Source organism: Clarias gariepinus, chromosome 11, assembly GCF_024256425.1.
Source record: "Clarias gariepinus isolate MV-2021 ecotype Netherlands chromosome 11, CGAR_prim_01v2, whole genome shotgun sequence".
NCBI classification, from domain to species: Eukaryota; Metazoa; Chordata; class Actinopteri; order Siluriformes; family Clariidae; genus Clarias; species Clarias gariepinus.
In genome coordinates this window covers 29,080,071-29,097,500 of record NC_071110.1, presented here as the reverse complement: position 1 = coordinate 29,097,500, position 17,430 = coordinate 29,080,071, and the positions used below count along the sequence as shown (strand labels likewise).

At 37.4% G+C, this 17,430-nt stretch overlaps 1 protein-coding gene across 11 annotated transcripts in view; it reads left to right on the top strand.

The window, feature by feature from the left end:
- Window positions 1-2,422, top strand: part of mecom (MDS1 and EVI1 complex locus) — a 157,167-nt gene extending 154,745 nt beyond the window's left edge. For all 11 annotated transcript variants that reach the window (XM_053507215.1, XM_053507214.1, XM_053507219.1 and 8 more), the window contains one exon: window positions 521-2,422. In XM_053507215.1, the coding sequence (XP_053363190.1) occupies window positions 521-649 (129 nt within the window). In that variant the 3' untranslated portion in view covers window positions 650-2,422. The remainder of the gene's footprint in view (window positions 1-520) is intronic.
- Window positions 2,423-17,430: the final 15,008 nt, after the last annotated feature.

Below are 17,430 nucleotides of genomic sequence, written 5' to 3'. Positions count from 1 at the left end.
AGCACGATCAGCCTGTTTAAGGTTAAGCCACAGCATCTCATCGGATTTAAGTCTGGTCTCATATACATTTATTTTATGGCTTTATTATTGCGTTGGTACAAAAGCCTACAAATAATATTTGTATGTCAGAAAAGAAAGCAGCATATTATAAAAGCTAACACTATTTAGACTATTAAAAAAAAGTGAAAGCTGCTGGGTTTTGCATGAAAAAAGTAGCAGGTGCAACATTCAAGGTCGTCAGAAGAACCGTGAGTGATTCTGCAGGACGCTCGGTAACACTTGGTAGCTCATTTCCTGCACAAAACTGTACAAATTGTACCCCAAATAATTGTCCGTAATGGTTGTACCTCTAATTGTTCCTCAAAGTGTTGTCACACCACATACTGCCTTTGTTGATGTAAACATGGTGTATATGGCTGTATGCATTAGGGCTGAATAACAACCGTCATCAAATGATGTCACGGATTCCCAGAGCCAAAGTGTTGTACTGATCTCTCTCTCTTCGTATCTTGTTCCCTAGGCTTATGCCATGATGCTGTCTCTGGCAGATAAGGACCCTCTCGCCCCCTCGTCCCACGCCGCCTCGGTGTGGCACACGCTCGGACGTGCCACCGAGTCCAACGCCATCCAGTCCCTCAGTCACGTATGATGCCCTCCACGCTCCACGTCTGACCTCTGTGACCTCCTTACCCCAAATACAGGCACTCGGACCGAACTGATCACGCACAGCCCATGCATACTGCTGAGAAGGGTGCTTTGTTCTTCGGAATTCACTAATGTCAGGGTCCTTGGAGTGCACACACACACACACACACACACACACACACACACACACACACACACTACACAGTATTCAGTAACACTAGCCATTACATAATCTGGAGCATTACACATTATCCATTTAATGATTGTTTAATGATGGTGATTTACGACATAAGACAAATATCTCAATGATGATGATGATGATGATGAGTCGTGCAGATAGTAGTAATAAAAATAGTATTTATTCTGTCCATGTTTTGCACAGCAACGGCAGCTCGTGAACAGGGGGAAAGGTTGATTAAAGTCTAACACTATGATTTAACGATATCGCGATATCTTTTTTCCATTGCGTCACTAAAGGGGCCACTGAGAGTCTTCCATATTAAAAAAAGAAATAAGGCAAACTTTCATTACACACACACACAAAGACACACACACACACTTACGATATTGACTGGCATTTAAATTAAATGGAATATGTTTATACATTTTGCAAAATCCAATCAAAACAGGTCACATGGAGGACAATTTTCCTCTGCCAAAATTAAATACATTCATAAAGTTACACAAAAGCTGCGAGGAGAACGGTGGGTCTGATGACTGTTGTCTGGTTCTGTCAATAAAAGCACTGCATCTTTAACCTTGACTCCGCCCAGTCTCTCTGCGCTGTCCAATGACAGCTGAGACGTGTTTAAAAGATTTTTTTTTTTCCCCTTTGGAGAGAGGTTGTAAAAAATAATTTTGTTTGTTTTTCTAAACAGAGAAAACCTGTAAAAAAAAAAAAATACTGACGTTTGTAGAAGGAGCTTCTACCGTAGTGTTGTTCTTCAACAGACCGACGTTACCACTACGCAGCCTGCGTGCTAGTAGCTAGCTGTTCCATTCACGTCTGTTTCATTTCTAGACAATCATGCGGTCATTGTTTGTTTCATGAGGTTTTCTGGGTTTTTTGTTTTGTGTTTTATTTTTTTTTGTCTTACAGTTTCATTTTGTTGACGTTATTGCTGTGTATGTTGAAAAGTGTATTTATTTCCATAGTTTGTTTACTGAATAGCACTGCTCTTCAGCTCCCTCTTGTGGCGAAGCTGGAGAACACAAGTTATGTCTGCGTGCCAGATAGTATTAAACCTTCATCACGTCTTATACTTCTAATGTCTATAATATAGTTATTACTTTTAGGTTGTTGTTTTTTTTGTTTTTTTTTGGATGACACATTTATTAATTCAAGTGTAAAATATATATAAAAAAAAATACAGAGCATAAAAATCAAAGATATTTCTTCATAAAAAAAAATCAACGCATGACTGGTCTGGCTTAGAATTGTAACATTTTTTTCTACAGTTGTGCAAGCTTGTGTGATGTTTGGGTCCCTATTGAGTCGTCGTGCCAAGCAAAAAAGTATAAAAAAAAAATTAAAGGAATAAAAAAGAAAGAAAAAAAAACAGACTTTATTTGTTTGTCTGGACATGTTGAAGGACCAGATCTTTTTTGTTTTGTCGGTTTGTTTGTTGTCGTTGTTTATAATTCCATTTTTAAATGTAACTGGCAAGTCGAGGTACTTTTGTTCTTATGCTTTCTACGATGTAACTGTAATGCATTTCAACTGAGTAATGTGGGAGGAGCAACTAAGAAATAAAGGACTCCAATGTAGACTTGTGCACGCTCGCTGTCTCACTGTCTTTCATTAGCAGCCTGCGTCACCTTGGTCTTAACTTTCTGTTCGATTTACAGTACTCACTTTTTTTTAACATCTATTGCTAATTTTATGCAGATTGTAAAGTTGAAATTCTGGTGAAGTTACTGTATATGTTTCTCATGACATCATTCAAATAAAATGACACAATGTTACATCATTAGAAAATCACAAATCGAACAAACTCACCGATGTACAAAAATCACCAATGTACAAAATAACAGTCGTACAAATCACAAATTTTACAAAATCACAATTAGATAAAATCACAATATTACAAGATTTAAATTCTAGAAAAAATCAGTTGTAAATAATCACAAATTTTACAAATTTACAAATAAACAACAATACAGTTGGACAACATCACAGGTATTCATAAATAATGGTTATATAAATTACAGTAGTACAAAATTGCAAATGTACAAAATCATATTTGTACGACATTTTAAAAAACAGCTGTACTAAGTCACAGTTGTACTAAATCACTAATTTTACAAAATCACAATTGTAAGAAAAAAAGTCACATTTGTGAAAATGAAAATTGTTACAAATTACAATTTATAACCAAAAAACATTCTGTTTATAAAATCACAGTTCAAAATAACACAATTGTACAAAATTACGGATACATCATAGATGCAGACTATCACAGTTGTATAAATTTACAATCATTCAAAATTACAATTTTACAAATGTCTAAAATCACAAGTTAATTTTTTTTTTACCAAAATTACAATAGTACAAAATAGTTCACAAATGTATAAAATGACAGTTGTTTAAAATCAAAAAGCAGTAAATTCACAAGTATAATAACATCTTTGTTGTACAAAATAATATTAATGTAACGTACATAAATAAATAAAATTAAAATTGCACATAATTGAAATTGTACAAAATCACAATTGAGTATACTCTTGTGGTGAACTTTATACATAATTTAAAGTCTGTTTATAAATGCATGTAAAAATGTCTTAGTATTTAAGAAAGGAAAAACTACAATTGTTGGTGTGCATTTAACAAAATATAGAGTTAAAGCTATTACTATTGTTGATGTATATTTAACAAAAGAGTTAAAGCTATTACTTTATAATATAAAACTATTTCCTCTTTTAAGAATTGTGTCAAATTAATTAGAATAACCTGAAATAAAATGCAAGGCAGGGGGCCCATTTTACAGTTTCGTGCAGCTGAGTGTTATAAATTGTCTTAAAAGTGTGAATTTAAACACATGCAAACACACACACACACACACACACACACACACACACACACACACACACACACACAGTAGCAACCAAAAACAAGTGTGAAGGCAGGTCGCTGTTCCCACACCCAGGCCTACTGTCCCACTGCCAGAGAGAGAGAGAGAGAGCGCTGAAGGGAAGGAAAGAAAAAGAACGAGAGAGAGAACATCAGCCGAGAGAGGAGGGAGGGAGGGGGGCAAACATGTGTGTTTCACTCGTTTGTTCAAGGCAAATGATGGATGAGGTGGAGAGATGTGATGACCCGGCTCATCACTCAAACTCTTATTGAGACCTACTGACGTCTCTCTCTCTCTCTCACACACACACACGCACACACACACACACACACACACACACACAGTCTGAAGCTTTCACTAACACTAGACATTTGCTCACATTCACTCACACACTTGACTTAAGAACAAGTATCCCATTGACACACAACCAGACTTCCATATTAATTATATCATTGTACAGGTGTAGTACGTGTGTGTGTGTGTGTGTGTGTGTGTGTAAATACAATATATACAGTATAAATATAATTATATTGCTATAGATTTTAACTTTTTAATTTTGTTTATTATAATTAAATTTTAAGTATGATGTCATATTTACAATTAAAAAGCAAAAAAAATATTGATAATCTATAAAAAAATAATAATAATAATTTCCCACCTTGATGCATGTTAATGTCATGTGATGTTTTATTTTTTAAAAATTCATTAGAAACAAAAGAAAATGCAAAAAATAAATTAATTTAAAGAAATGATAAATATATTAGATTTTGTACTTGAAATAAATTTTATCATAAAATAAAATTACATTTTATTCCAATATAATCATCATTTAAATAAGTAAAAACAGAAAGTCTGATTTTTTTATTAGAAATTTCTATAGAAAGGATTTCTGTTAATTTATAGACATTTATTATGTATATTTTATTTCTACTTCTATTTCTAATGTTTTATTACTACATTTTTATTAAAACCTCAAAGCAGATGTTAAGTCTTTAAAAAAATTATGCAAAAACGTGGCTTTCATGAATTCATTTCCACTAGATGAGACCTAGTGTAGGGAAACATGGTGAGGTTGTGTCTGGTAGCCTCTCTCTCACACACACACACACACACACACACACACACACACAGTACACATGTGGTAGATTAAGAATGCTGTGGAAAATAGATGTGACTTTTTTTGTCGTAAAAAGCACTTAAAATGAAAAGTGCCGTTATTTAAAGGCACTTCAGGCGAAAGTGGGTTCGGGAAACGTGCCGTACACACACACACACACACACACACACACACACACACCACTCTCCACTTCATCTAAATCACAACACAGCAACCTGACACAAAGTGCCGTGATTTGTGTTGAGCTGTGCTGGATTGAATTGTGAAATTTAACTTATATGTGTGAGTGTGTGTGTGTGTGTGTGTGTGTGTGTGTGTGTGTGTGTGTGTGGGTGTGTGTGTTTTGGCCCATGGTCACGCAGTAAAAGTGGTGTCACACTCTTTGGTAATTGATGGGACAGATTTTTTTGGTCAGCGTTAGCCGAAGGGTCCGGGGCTCGGTGGGGCATCCGGCTTTGATGAGGTCATCACGGGTCAGGTGGCTGTGATGAGGTCATGGCAGGTCGTCCCACTTTGATGAGGTTGGCTGGAGCAGTGTATGTGTGTGTGTGTATGTGTGTGTGTGTGTGTTGTGGTGAAGTGAAGGTGATAATGGGTCTGGTCTTGAAGCAGTGTGTGTGTGTGTGTGTGTGTGTGTGTGTGTGTGTTGTGTGTGTGTGTGTCAAGTGTACATGGCCTGAGGTGAGGTGTACGGCATGGAGCAAACATGCACCATTACTGACCAGCTGGTGTGTGTGTGTGTGTGTGTGTGTGTGTGTGTGTGTGTGTGTGTGTGTGTGTGTGTGTGTGTGTGTGTGAGAGAGAGAGAGAGAGAGAGAGAGAGACATACACATTGGATGATATAATCAATGCATTATCAGCTAATTGCCTCAACAAGCTCGATTCATCACAACCTCTCTCAGAAACTGTTCCACAACCTGTCCCACAATAATGTCTGTCTGTGTGTGTGTGTGTGTGTGTGTGTGTGTGTGTGTGTGTGTGTGTGTGTGTGTGTGTGTGTGAGAGAGAGAGAGAGAGAGAGAGAGAGACATACACATTGGATGATATAATCAATGCATTATCAGCTAATTGCCTCAACAAGCTCGATTCATCACAACCTCTCTCAGAAACTGTTCCACAACCTGTCCCACAATAATGTCTGTCTGTGTGTGTGTGTGTGTGTGTGTGTGTGTGTGTGTGTGTGTGTGTGTGTGTGTGTGTGTGTGTGTGTCCTTAGGGAGCCATTGGTATACACATTCATCACAGGGCATCACTTGGGAATCCTCTCCTATCCAACTACCATAATGCAACTTCTGGCATGGGGACAGAAAACACACACACACACACAGAGGAAAGCTTACTCTAATATACAGTATGTGCTTAACACATAATGGCTCACATGTGTATGAATGGCATGCATGAACAGACACACACTCACACATGGCACCGTGACCGTAGTTGGCACATCTATCGAGGCTCCTGGGTGCCGTTAGAGCTACCACCACCGCTTCTTTCTTGATTAGCTTGTTTTGCTTCCAGCCCATAGCGGAATTAACCAGTTCACCTCCACTCACTCCACCTCATGCCATTCAGGAACCCAAGAATCCAACCACAGCTGCTGGTGACATAAAAACAGAGCTATAAAATACAGTGGTACCTTGGTGCTGATCATGGTACCCCATGATAAGAATTTTTACCATAAGAACTAAAATTTTGCAAGAAGTTTGCGCCTGCATGTGAAGGATTTTCGGCATACAAAGTCAACCTAAGTGAGGTTTAGTGTTTATTTATTTCATATTTTACTTCACTTACATATTGTTCTTTGTTGTTCTATATGCAAATTCTATTCTATTTGACTATAGTGTTGGAAAATGGTAATATTGGTAATATTTTTGTCAGGCAGGAATTATCTTATTTTCTTATCTGCATTCACTTTAAGAACTCGCCATGGAAACGCATACAATTTGTATGCCGAGGTACCCCTGTATAATATTTATTAGTGCCTTGGATTATTAGTGCCCCTTGTACTGTACACTGCAAACTAGAGTACCCCACACCGTTTAATTGTGGGGGCAAAATAATAAACATCAACGCCTGTGCTACCTCCCAAGCGACATATAGCTCACTCAGCTGTGGTTTGCTTGATTTGTACAGCAGCTGCTAGATGCCTGCCGCTGGTGGCTGATGGCAAAAGAATGCAGGACAGAGGAGATCGTTAACCGCGTGGCACTGGAGCAGGTCATCATGCGGCTGATGCAGGAAATGGTGAAGTGTGTACAGTGGCTTTGAACTGCATCAATGACAGAGCAAAAGGGTGAGCAACTGTCTGAGAGTCATTTGGTGGTGTATCAGGAAGCAGGTGGTCCTGCTTTACAAGCTCTCTTTTTCTCTTACTCAGCATCCCTTGTGTTCTCCCACTCTCTTTTTTTTATGCATCCACCACTATTAAAAACAAGGGTCCTTTCCCCTGAAACCGGTCCTCTGAACCCATATTTTGCCCTTGCTTCCCACCTTACCCCCACTATCATTTTCTTCCACAGTCTTGTGGTCTCCAAGCCTACAGTATCTCTCCCTACAGGTGAAACATTCTGTGCCCACCAGGACCAAGGTAAAGGCCAGACAGGGTTGCTGGTGGTAAAATACTGCAGCCAGTCCACTGTCCCAACTGGATGTTCTTGGGCAGGGTTTTCATTATCTTTAATCAGAAAGTGCTTACTGTATGGATGGGTCCTGCATGATGTATAGACGGAGTGTGGAATGCACATCATTGGCTGTGTCAGGATTCTTAACATCAGGTCCAGGTCAGGGAGAAACAAAGGTTGAGGGTGATCTGCTTTTCCTCCTCTTGTGGGGATTTCTCTTTGGGGCAGTTCCACCCATATTTCACAATTGATAAGAATTGGTTGTACAAAGTGATGAAGGAAGGAGGAAGTGACACAGTTGCTGTAACTCCCAAAAAGCTGTCAGTGTTATGTGTCCTGTCGTAAATTTCAGCTGGTAAATGTTGGCTGGTCATGCGAAAGCACCCTTTGCTCCCCTTACCATTAATTGAGTTTGGCATGGACCTTGTTGGAAGAAACTGCATGGATCATGCGAAATGATATCAGAAACGGATGCATACAGTTCCATCAAAATTTAATCAAAAACATGATTCATAACTTTGCTCACAGTGATGCTTGAACTTGGGATGGATTGCTTGGGTCACTGTTATTTGTAGTATGAGAGGTCCCACAAGGCATCACAGGGTTTGACCTTTGATGTGATTCAAAATGGTTTTCTTTTGGCTCTTATATTTTTCTTAAATTATTAAATTAGTATAAGCATCATCAGTCATGCGAGATGTTCAGGCATATTTAAATTTGTAGCATGTTCATTCGGGGTTTCTTAAAATATTTCACAATTTTAAATGTACAAACATACAAGTTTTTGCGTCTATAAAAACGTAAATTCTTACAGTGAGCTTTTGTAATAATTTAGATCATCCTTTGTTGTTCTGAAATGATTTCTTATTGTCATCGTCTTATAGTCTATACCACTTTTCAGGGTCACGGGGGACCTGAAGCCTATCCCAGGAGACTAGGATCCAATACCAATGCACACACATACACTCACTCACTCTGTGGCAGCCCAATCTGCATGTCTTTGGACTGTGGGAGGAAACCCACCAAGTATGTGGAAAACATGCAAACTCCATGCACACAGACCCCAAGGCAGGAATTGAACCCAGGACCTGGAGGTAAGAGTTCTCACCACTAAACTACCATGCCGCACAACATTTTTAACTAATCGTTTTTACATTTTTAAGTTTATTATTTATTAATTGTTAACACATTGTAAACCTTGTTAAAATGTCATCACCGTGTGCTAAAAATTACAACAATAAGTGAAAGATTATGTAGGTACGACACACAGTACAATCAACATTCACTTATATTACCAATACTGTAGTATGTACAGTAGAAACCAGCCTTGGACCCTGAAACACTCTTGTGGCTCCTCTACCCCAAGATTTGGTATGATACAGTATGCGTCTTGAGATGCTTTTCAACTCACCGCGGCTGTACAGAGTGGTTATTTGAGTTACTATTGCCTTCCTGTCAGCTCATACTGTACCAGTCTGCCTGACTCTCATTGATCATCTTCAGGATGTATTTTGTCTTCTTTAAGTAAAATGTTTAAAAGTTATTTTGTTTATTATCTGTTACCGTACTCGTTCGTATAGAACATTATTAGATATAAAGCATTATTAGTGATATTTGTACAAAACGCCATAATCAATATTTAACATAAACATTACACATGATTAAGTTCTCACAATTATTAAAGCCTTTGGAGGCATTATTAGAGTTTTATAAAGGCTTACAAAAATCATTTTCAACTTGCAAAGAACTGCAAGCACCATTATAATGATTTATGAATATGAGCTTCATGGAAAGTGTTACAGAAGCTTACATCAAGTTTATTGGGTTTAAAACTAGGATTGTTTAATTTTGGCAGTATATATTTTTGGGTTTTTTTGCTCAGTCTTGCCAGATGGCGCAGAACGCACACTCACCCATAAGTCACCTAGCAAAGATTTTTTTTCTTTCTTTTTTTTTATATAATACTTCTTCCACAAATGTAACAACAGCCTCTCGTTTTCCGTTCCACAAGCAAATTTACTGAGAAAGTCCGAGTGGCCTGGTGTCAGCTAGTGAGCAGTGACTCTTGTTAAAATGCTGAATTCCTCCAGGAAACGTGTAATTAGTGTTATTGATGGCTGCGGATCCTGCTGTGCATATGGTTTTAATATGACAAGATCAGTCAGAGTGGCTGTAAGAGCCAGTGAACTGGTTACTTAGCAGAGAAATGTGTTGATCTTTAAAATACTATTCCCTTATATGTTCCTTTTTCCTGGGAGACTTTATTATACATCAGTTTTTAATTTTAGATTTTAGAAAAATATATGACAATGCAACAGTTGTAAAGCTTGTATATGTCTAATGAGCTCCAATGATACAGTATATAGATTTGACCTTGTTAAGCATAAACCTTATTAAGAGTTATTATACAGTTTAAACTGTCTTTGTGTTGTGCTTATTGCCTCAAAGCTATTATAAAAAAAAATCTGTATATAGATTTAGATCCCGAGTGTCTGACTCCGAGTGGAGCCTATCCCAGGATACTAAGGGGAACGAACCCTGGACAGGGTGCCAATTCATTCCAGGTACATCTACACACACATTCACACTCTCATCCACATTTGGGAACACCAATTAGCCTAATCTGCATGTCTTTGGACTGTTGGAGGAAACCTGAGCACCCGGAGGAACCCACCAAGCACGGCGAGAACATGAAAACTCCGTGCACACAGACCCTAGGTGGGAATCAAACTCGAAACCTGGAGGTGCAAGGCGACAGTGATAACCACTAAGGCTACTGTATTTTGCGTGCGAGCATGCTGCAAAGAATAATCATAAGGTGAACACCGGACAGTCGTTTCTTGCTTTAAGCAATATAAGTGGCCAATTAGTGTCCCAGGGCAAATTTTTGAGATACAGTACAATGGATATGCAAAAAAAATATGTTGTGAAAAGGTTTGTGTATCAGGACCTTTGTGACGAAATAAATTAATCTGCAAATACATAATTAAATAATGTCACTAATATCAGAAGACTGTAAAGAAACAGCAGCTTAAAAACTAGCAAAAAGAGAAATGCACAAGGGTAAAAACACTCAAAACACAAAACACTAATGCTATTTCACTGGATTTAGTTTATTTTTATGCTTCCTTAATTCTGGTTGTTGCACAAATACAGTAGCTAGCTGGCTAATATCCAGAGTAAATTGTGCTAAGATAACTAATGTTAAGTTTGAAGCTCATTACTCATAGCTAGCACAACATTAACCTGGTGAGCTTATAGCTATTCACCGCTCAGGTGCTACATCTCTTATAGGAGCTAAAGTTTCAAATATTTTCTCATGGTAAGTATTTTAGTGGACAGAGGCGTCATAAGAAAATGTAGTGGTACATCGGCCTTGAGAACTTTCGCCTGAAGAATTAAAATTTTGCAAAAAATTTGCCTTGGCATATGAAGCATTCTCAGAATAAGCTGCTATTTAAAACTTGTTTGCGTCAGTGGAAAGCCAAGTGAAGCAAGTTTACATATTTTTTGTGGGTTTTCTGGTTTATTTTTTTGCATTTTGTGCAAGATTTAGTGAAAACCGCACCATGGGTAACAAGAAATTTATAAAGGATGGTAGCAATACGAAGAAGGAGCCATTTTTCAGTTTCGTTTTTAAAGCAGCCGGTGCCATAAGGAATCAAAAATGAAGGTTAACTAAGGTTTAATGTCTATTTATTTTACTTTATTTACCTGTTTCTTTAAGATGTTTTGATTGTTTTATATGTAAAGTAAAATTATGATTATAGTGTTGATATAATTGGTAATATTTTTGGATGACAGGAACGGATTATCTGCATTTTAATTATTTCATATGAGAAAATACGTTTCACAAGACGAAATTATGTCTTAAGGACCGAATCAGTTCGTATGCTGAGGTTCCTCTACTGTATATTGGTGTCCGCTTCAGCATTAGCATTAACACTGAAAAATGTTAACATTTTAAAGCCATAAAATTCAATTAACTGTATATTGCTTTATACATGCATGTTCATTTTTATGCTTTACTTTAAATCCATGCTTTGTTTTTAATGGTATATATTAAAGATCATATTTCTTATGTACATCATTCTAATTGTTAAGCTGTTTTTAACGCTTGATATTTATTAACTTTTTGCTTTTATCCAAGATAATTCAGATATTTGGATTTTTTTCTTTTAATTTTATTACTTTTGATTCTTACACAGAAATTAATAATCACTGTTGTGACTGTGTGTGTGTGTGTGTGTGTGTGTGTATTCTAGCTCTGAGTATCCAGGGAAAAATATCACATGGTCCTGGGTTTAACTGGGCTGCACGCTGCTATCAGCAGCCCCTAGTGGCCTTTTCTCAGCCTGACAATCTCTTTCAATGCCCTCTTGTCCATTTTCACTGATGTTATCGACGTTATGTGGGGATTTCCAACACGTTAACACACCCGAATTCCTCATGGGTCCGAAAGATTATGCCCTAAACAAAAGCAGCTCAAGAATAAAAGACAAGCAAACACATTTACATCGCATAACACCCTCCCCAGTGTGAGAGAATTAGAAGATACACATCTGTCCTCCACAGACTTAGCATTCTCTGGGTTTATTTTTTCTAGCCTGAAAAAAACACGCTAGTATTTTCCCTCTCGCAGATAGCTTCTCTTCCTTGGCTGTTTTTTTTTTTTTTAGGTTATCAGTACAGATATCTTTGTCAGGGGCCAGTTCAGAGGTCTTTTGGGAGCGAGTAAACATGCAGCAAAGGAAGCAGGGGACACGGCTACTCCGATTCCCTGTTGTGTAATGGCATCATAATGAGATAGAAAAGACTTCACGCAGTGTGAAAGGCAGAACAGATCACTCCACGCATGCCTTGTTACAGTATGTGTAGTTTATGGTATCTATGAGATTCGTAAATATAGCAGAGAATTTTCCCCTGGAACTCAGCTGGGATTCGTGATGTATTTCTGTCACTTTTTGAAGCTCAGCCCTTTAGTGTTATCATACCGCTTTTGCACAGGACTGCTTATCGTGGCAGCGTTTATTTTTTGTTGGAATTAATAATTCTGACCTTTGAATGGAATCAAGAATGGAAATTCCACTAAGGAAAAACACACAGCAGCAACTGTCGTGACTTTCAGTGAGCTGTGTTCCAGTACCTCTTCAGGCCTTCCTTGAGCTCTGCATACTTTCCTATGTACGCTCTTTAAAAAAACTGCAATTTGTTTCTTTTAATAATTATTATTACATGGTACTTAGACTTTAGTCATGCTTTGTAAAAATGGAATTCCAGTAATCATACGTACATTTCCCAGATAAATACACTTCCTTTTGTTTTTATATATCTTTAGTCTAGCGTTTAATGTAATGTATTTAATTATGAATATGAAAGGTTTTTTTTCTCTGATCCTATCTAATTCTACAATATAGAAAAAACTAATAAGAATCAAAACAATTTGAGCATTAGCAAAATTTTGATTATTTTAATAATAATGCATGTTTAGCTGTATATTTACAGTTTTAAAGTTTTAGATATTAAACATTAATGTAAGTACCTGTTGTTAACAGTAGAAGAGTTCAAACTAAAATAATCTGATGAGTTTTTATGTAATCAGTGATATAATTATTTCAGGTTGAAACTCTCTGGCTAACTTATTAATACAAAATTTTTTTAAATAAAATGTATGCCTTGTTTATGCTCATAACTTTACTGCTACTCAAAATTTTAATTTCATTTATAGTACAGGAAAATTTTTACTTCAGGCAAATACCAAAGTTTTGCCAAAGTTTAATTAAATTTTCTGAGAGGTTTTGGGTCCTTCAAATTATGAAACATAAAGATATCTTTAAAAAAGTGAGTTCTGACCAATGTACAGACAAAACCCTTTTTTTATTTATATGGATTTAATTATTTAAACTATCTACACTTTCTCCTACAGTACAGTACCAGTCAAGAGTTTGGACACACATTCTAATTCTAATATGTTTTTTGTCTAGTGACATTTTTTTTCTACCTTGTAGAACAATACTGTGCATTTTAAAACAATGAAATAGCACATATGGGATTTGGTAATTAAAAAACAACAATAGTTTTTTTAAGACCTGAAGGTCAGCTGGTCTGAAACATTTCTTGCAAGAACAGTATCATCGAGTGCATTTGTAAAACCCAATAAGCTCCATGATAAAACTGGCTCTCATGAAGACTAAAACTTACATCTGCTGTAGAGGAGAAGTTCATTCAGAGCTACCAGCCTCAGAGATCACAAATGTACAGATCTAGTTAAATCAAACACATCTCAATATCATCTGTTCAAACAGGATTATTGCATATTTTGGACGCCTTCAGCATTGTTTTACAGTGTAGAAAGGAATCAAAATCAGGAAAGACAAGGTGTGTCCAAACATTTCACTGGTACAGTATTATTTTTCAGTATTTGAGAATGTCCAGTACTTGAGAACTTGAGAATGACCTGAATGTCTTGATGCACTGCTTTTAAAAAATAATAGTAAAAACCTACCAAACTCGTGACTTATTCAAGATTGTAAAATTGTTCTTGCTATTTTTTTTTATTCAAATCAACTCTGTGAATTATTCATTCACTACACTATGTGTACTGTATGTATAGCTGTTAGAAAATTAAAAGCACACACTGAGAAAGTTTTTTTTAATCATACAGTATGTCGAGCTCAACCGTTATCTTCACCAGTGGATGACTTGGTTGACTTGTGGTAGTTTAAACTGATGAATGAATGAATACAATGTTAATATCCATCCATTCAGGAACCTCATTAGTCCAATTTAGGGACTGTGAAGGCCAATAGTATTTATTCCCATTTTTACAACCATGGTAGACCATTCACATACTATGTACAATTTGGGAACGCTAATTATGCTATTCTGCATGTCTTTGGACTGTGGGGGGAAAACTTGAGTACCCGAAGAAAACCCACCAAGCACACCATGCTGCTATAATTTTCATGTAAACAATATAAAGTCTACAAGTCTCTTTTTACAGTAAGTTGCAAAGATACCGAGCACCCTAATGGACAAAAAATAACCTTATAACCTCATAAAAATATTCTGAACCAAGATCCCAGATCATGTTGATTGACGTTGCCAATGTGGTGGTGGTTTTCTCTAATCGCAGGTCTATCATTATATAAAGATGGAGAAGACACATTAGTACTGTATATGGTATACATTTTAGGATCATTTCAGGCAAGATTTTAGAAATTCTACTCTATCAGAAAACCTTTCTATGTGAGATTTCAAGGAAATACAAACCCAGAAGTCTGGTCTGTAAACCTGCTATTTATAACATGGACCTGTTTTGCTGGCATTAGAATCCTACAATATGGAAATATTTCAAATTTGATACAGTTCTGCTCAAAATGTATATATATATTTTTTTCCTTCTTCTTTAATCCTGGTGAGTCCTGGTGTAAATTCTTTAGTATATATTAAAAAACTGCATTTCGTGGTAAATTCTGAGACTTGCCAGTGTTTGTTGCCCCAAATGAGACAACTTTAAAAAAAAAAGCATACATATCTTAAACCAGGGGCGGACTAACTGAACAGTTAAATATACTTTTTATGGTTGCCGGTGGTTGCTGACTGGCAGCACGTGGTCAGGAGGGTAAAAACAAATCCATCATGGAAGCTGTTTCGTGTTAGAGTACACTCGGTGTCAAGAACGCAGCGAAGGAAGCTTTTCATGGCTTTGAATACGTTTATAAGCACCGGAATTCGCTATTTATTTCTGGGACACGATTTGCCGGACACTTGTGCCAAGGGAGTGTGTGTGTACGTGTGTGTGTGTCATGTATAGCAGATTAAAGTCACGGTGTGTAGCACTGTGGCCACCCAGTGTTTGCTGGATGGATGGCCCTTGGAGGCCTGTTTGACTGGTGTCAGGAGTGTATGTGTGTGTGTGTGTGTGTGTGTGTGTGTGTGGATGGTCTCGAGGCCCCTTCTAATCTAGAAACAGGTGTGTGTCGTCCCTGGCTGAAGGCTTTAGCCCGATAAACATTATTGGAGAACATCTGTCGTCTGTCACAACACGGGGTCGGTCAGAGAAGCCCCCCATCCATCAGTCTGGGTCTGGTGCACATGAGAAATGCTTCAGGGATAGATCTAGGATCATAGATGCACATGTGCGCACACACACACACACACAAAAAGGAGGGGTTCCACTCAGGTGAGTCAGTGGATGGCGGTTGTGGGCAGGTGACCTACTCTGTTTCATCCCTCTCACTGGCCGTAGCATTGGCCTATATATCAATGTCTCTCTCTCTCTCTCTCTCTCTCTATCCTAGAAGTTTAAGTCCAACAGTTTCAATCCAATTTGTGCCACTTTCATCAAAGGAACTGGAATCCGATACATATCTAGTAAGCAGCAGTGTGACCTCGCTCACCTCTGATTTGGTTGTTATGGATCCAAATCTACGTCTGGATTTCAGTAAATATGCTTTGCTCTATATAAATAAAATTAATTCTCACCAAGTTAAACTTGGTCTCATATGGTAACCCACAATATCAGCTAAATCATGTAGTCCCTGATACTATCCAATTTAATTAATTCAATAAAGAATAATTTAGTTAAAAGTTAAAAGATTTTAAGATTCTTGTGGGAATAACAATCTACGTGTTTGACCGAACATGTGTACTGTACATTAAAAATATATCATTTTAATACTATATGTAGGTATGTCAATCAGTTAATATTAGTCTCTGATATTATCCATCCATCTATTATCTACAATGTTTATACTGAGTATGGTCGAAGTGGACTTACGGTAAAGCTTTTGCCAGGGAACTCAGGGCACAAGTAAAGGTGCAAATCGGATGTGGTGCCAACCCATTGTAGGACGCAAGTACACGATTTGTAAATACTAATCAGCCTTTAATGCATGTCCAGGGAACATCAGAATAACTGAAGGAAATCGACCAAGCAAGGAAAAAGCAAAGGCAAGATTGAGATTCACAACCCTGGTGACACCACTAAGCCTCTGAGCTGCTGGGTAGTTTGCTTTTCATTGTGACCAGGAAGACTCTCTTTTGCAGCCATGGACACCTTTAACTGTAAAATAAATACAGCAAATAACTTCACTATGGATTTTCTTATTCCAAAATTTAACTGTTTCCAACCTTACACGTGATAAGATGTTTTACAAAAAGGATGAATCTAAATGGAGGGTTTGGCGTAAAAACCCATCAAAGTTGCAGTTTGTAAAGAGTCAAAGTAAAATTTGTTCCTGTAAACAGAAAACTAAATCAAATAAACAGTGAAACTGATGTTGCCTGCACATCTGTTATACTGTAGGAGGATATTTTGGGCGGTTTTATGTGAAAGTGTGGCACCATTGTCAAAGGAGTACTTCAGCAGCATTTGGCCAATGGGCAAAATTAGTTTGGGTCAATGTTGAAACGAACAGTGATGGAGTAACATCGGCATGGTTAATTTAACGACAGCTGAAATTTTAACAGCCACAACTAGTGGCCCAACTTTGGTCCAATGGACAAAATTACATTAACCAAGTACTGGCACCTTTTATTGGCCCAGTAGAATGGCTGAGCTTGATAAATGTTGACCAAACAGCAATTTGCTGCATGAGGATATTGGCTTTGGTAATACTGAGTTTTGAAATCACTGTAACAAAATAGAAAAAAAAATCAATTACAGACCCCCAGGTATCCTGCATGGACCGGCTCTGGGTTCTTTGCCTTTTTGGCTCTGTGCACAGTGGGCTGGATGTTCCAGGGCCTCTCTATCAAGAAAAGTATTGACTCTGTTTTTTGCAAGTTTCACAATGCTTCACATTGGCTTTTCTGTGGGATGGGAGCAGACAGGCTAGCCTTTGCTAGCTGTGCAAAGGCATAAATGAGGCTACTCACATCCTGGACTATATATATATTTTTTTTAAAAAGGGTTGTTGGTGTGATTAGATCAGCTCAAGAAAGGTCACACAGTCTTATAGAGAGGGGGAAA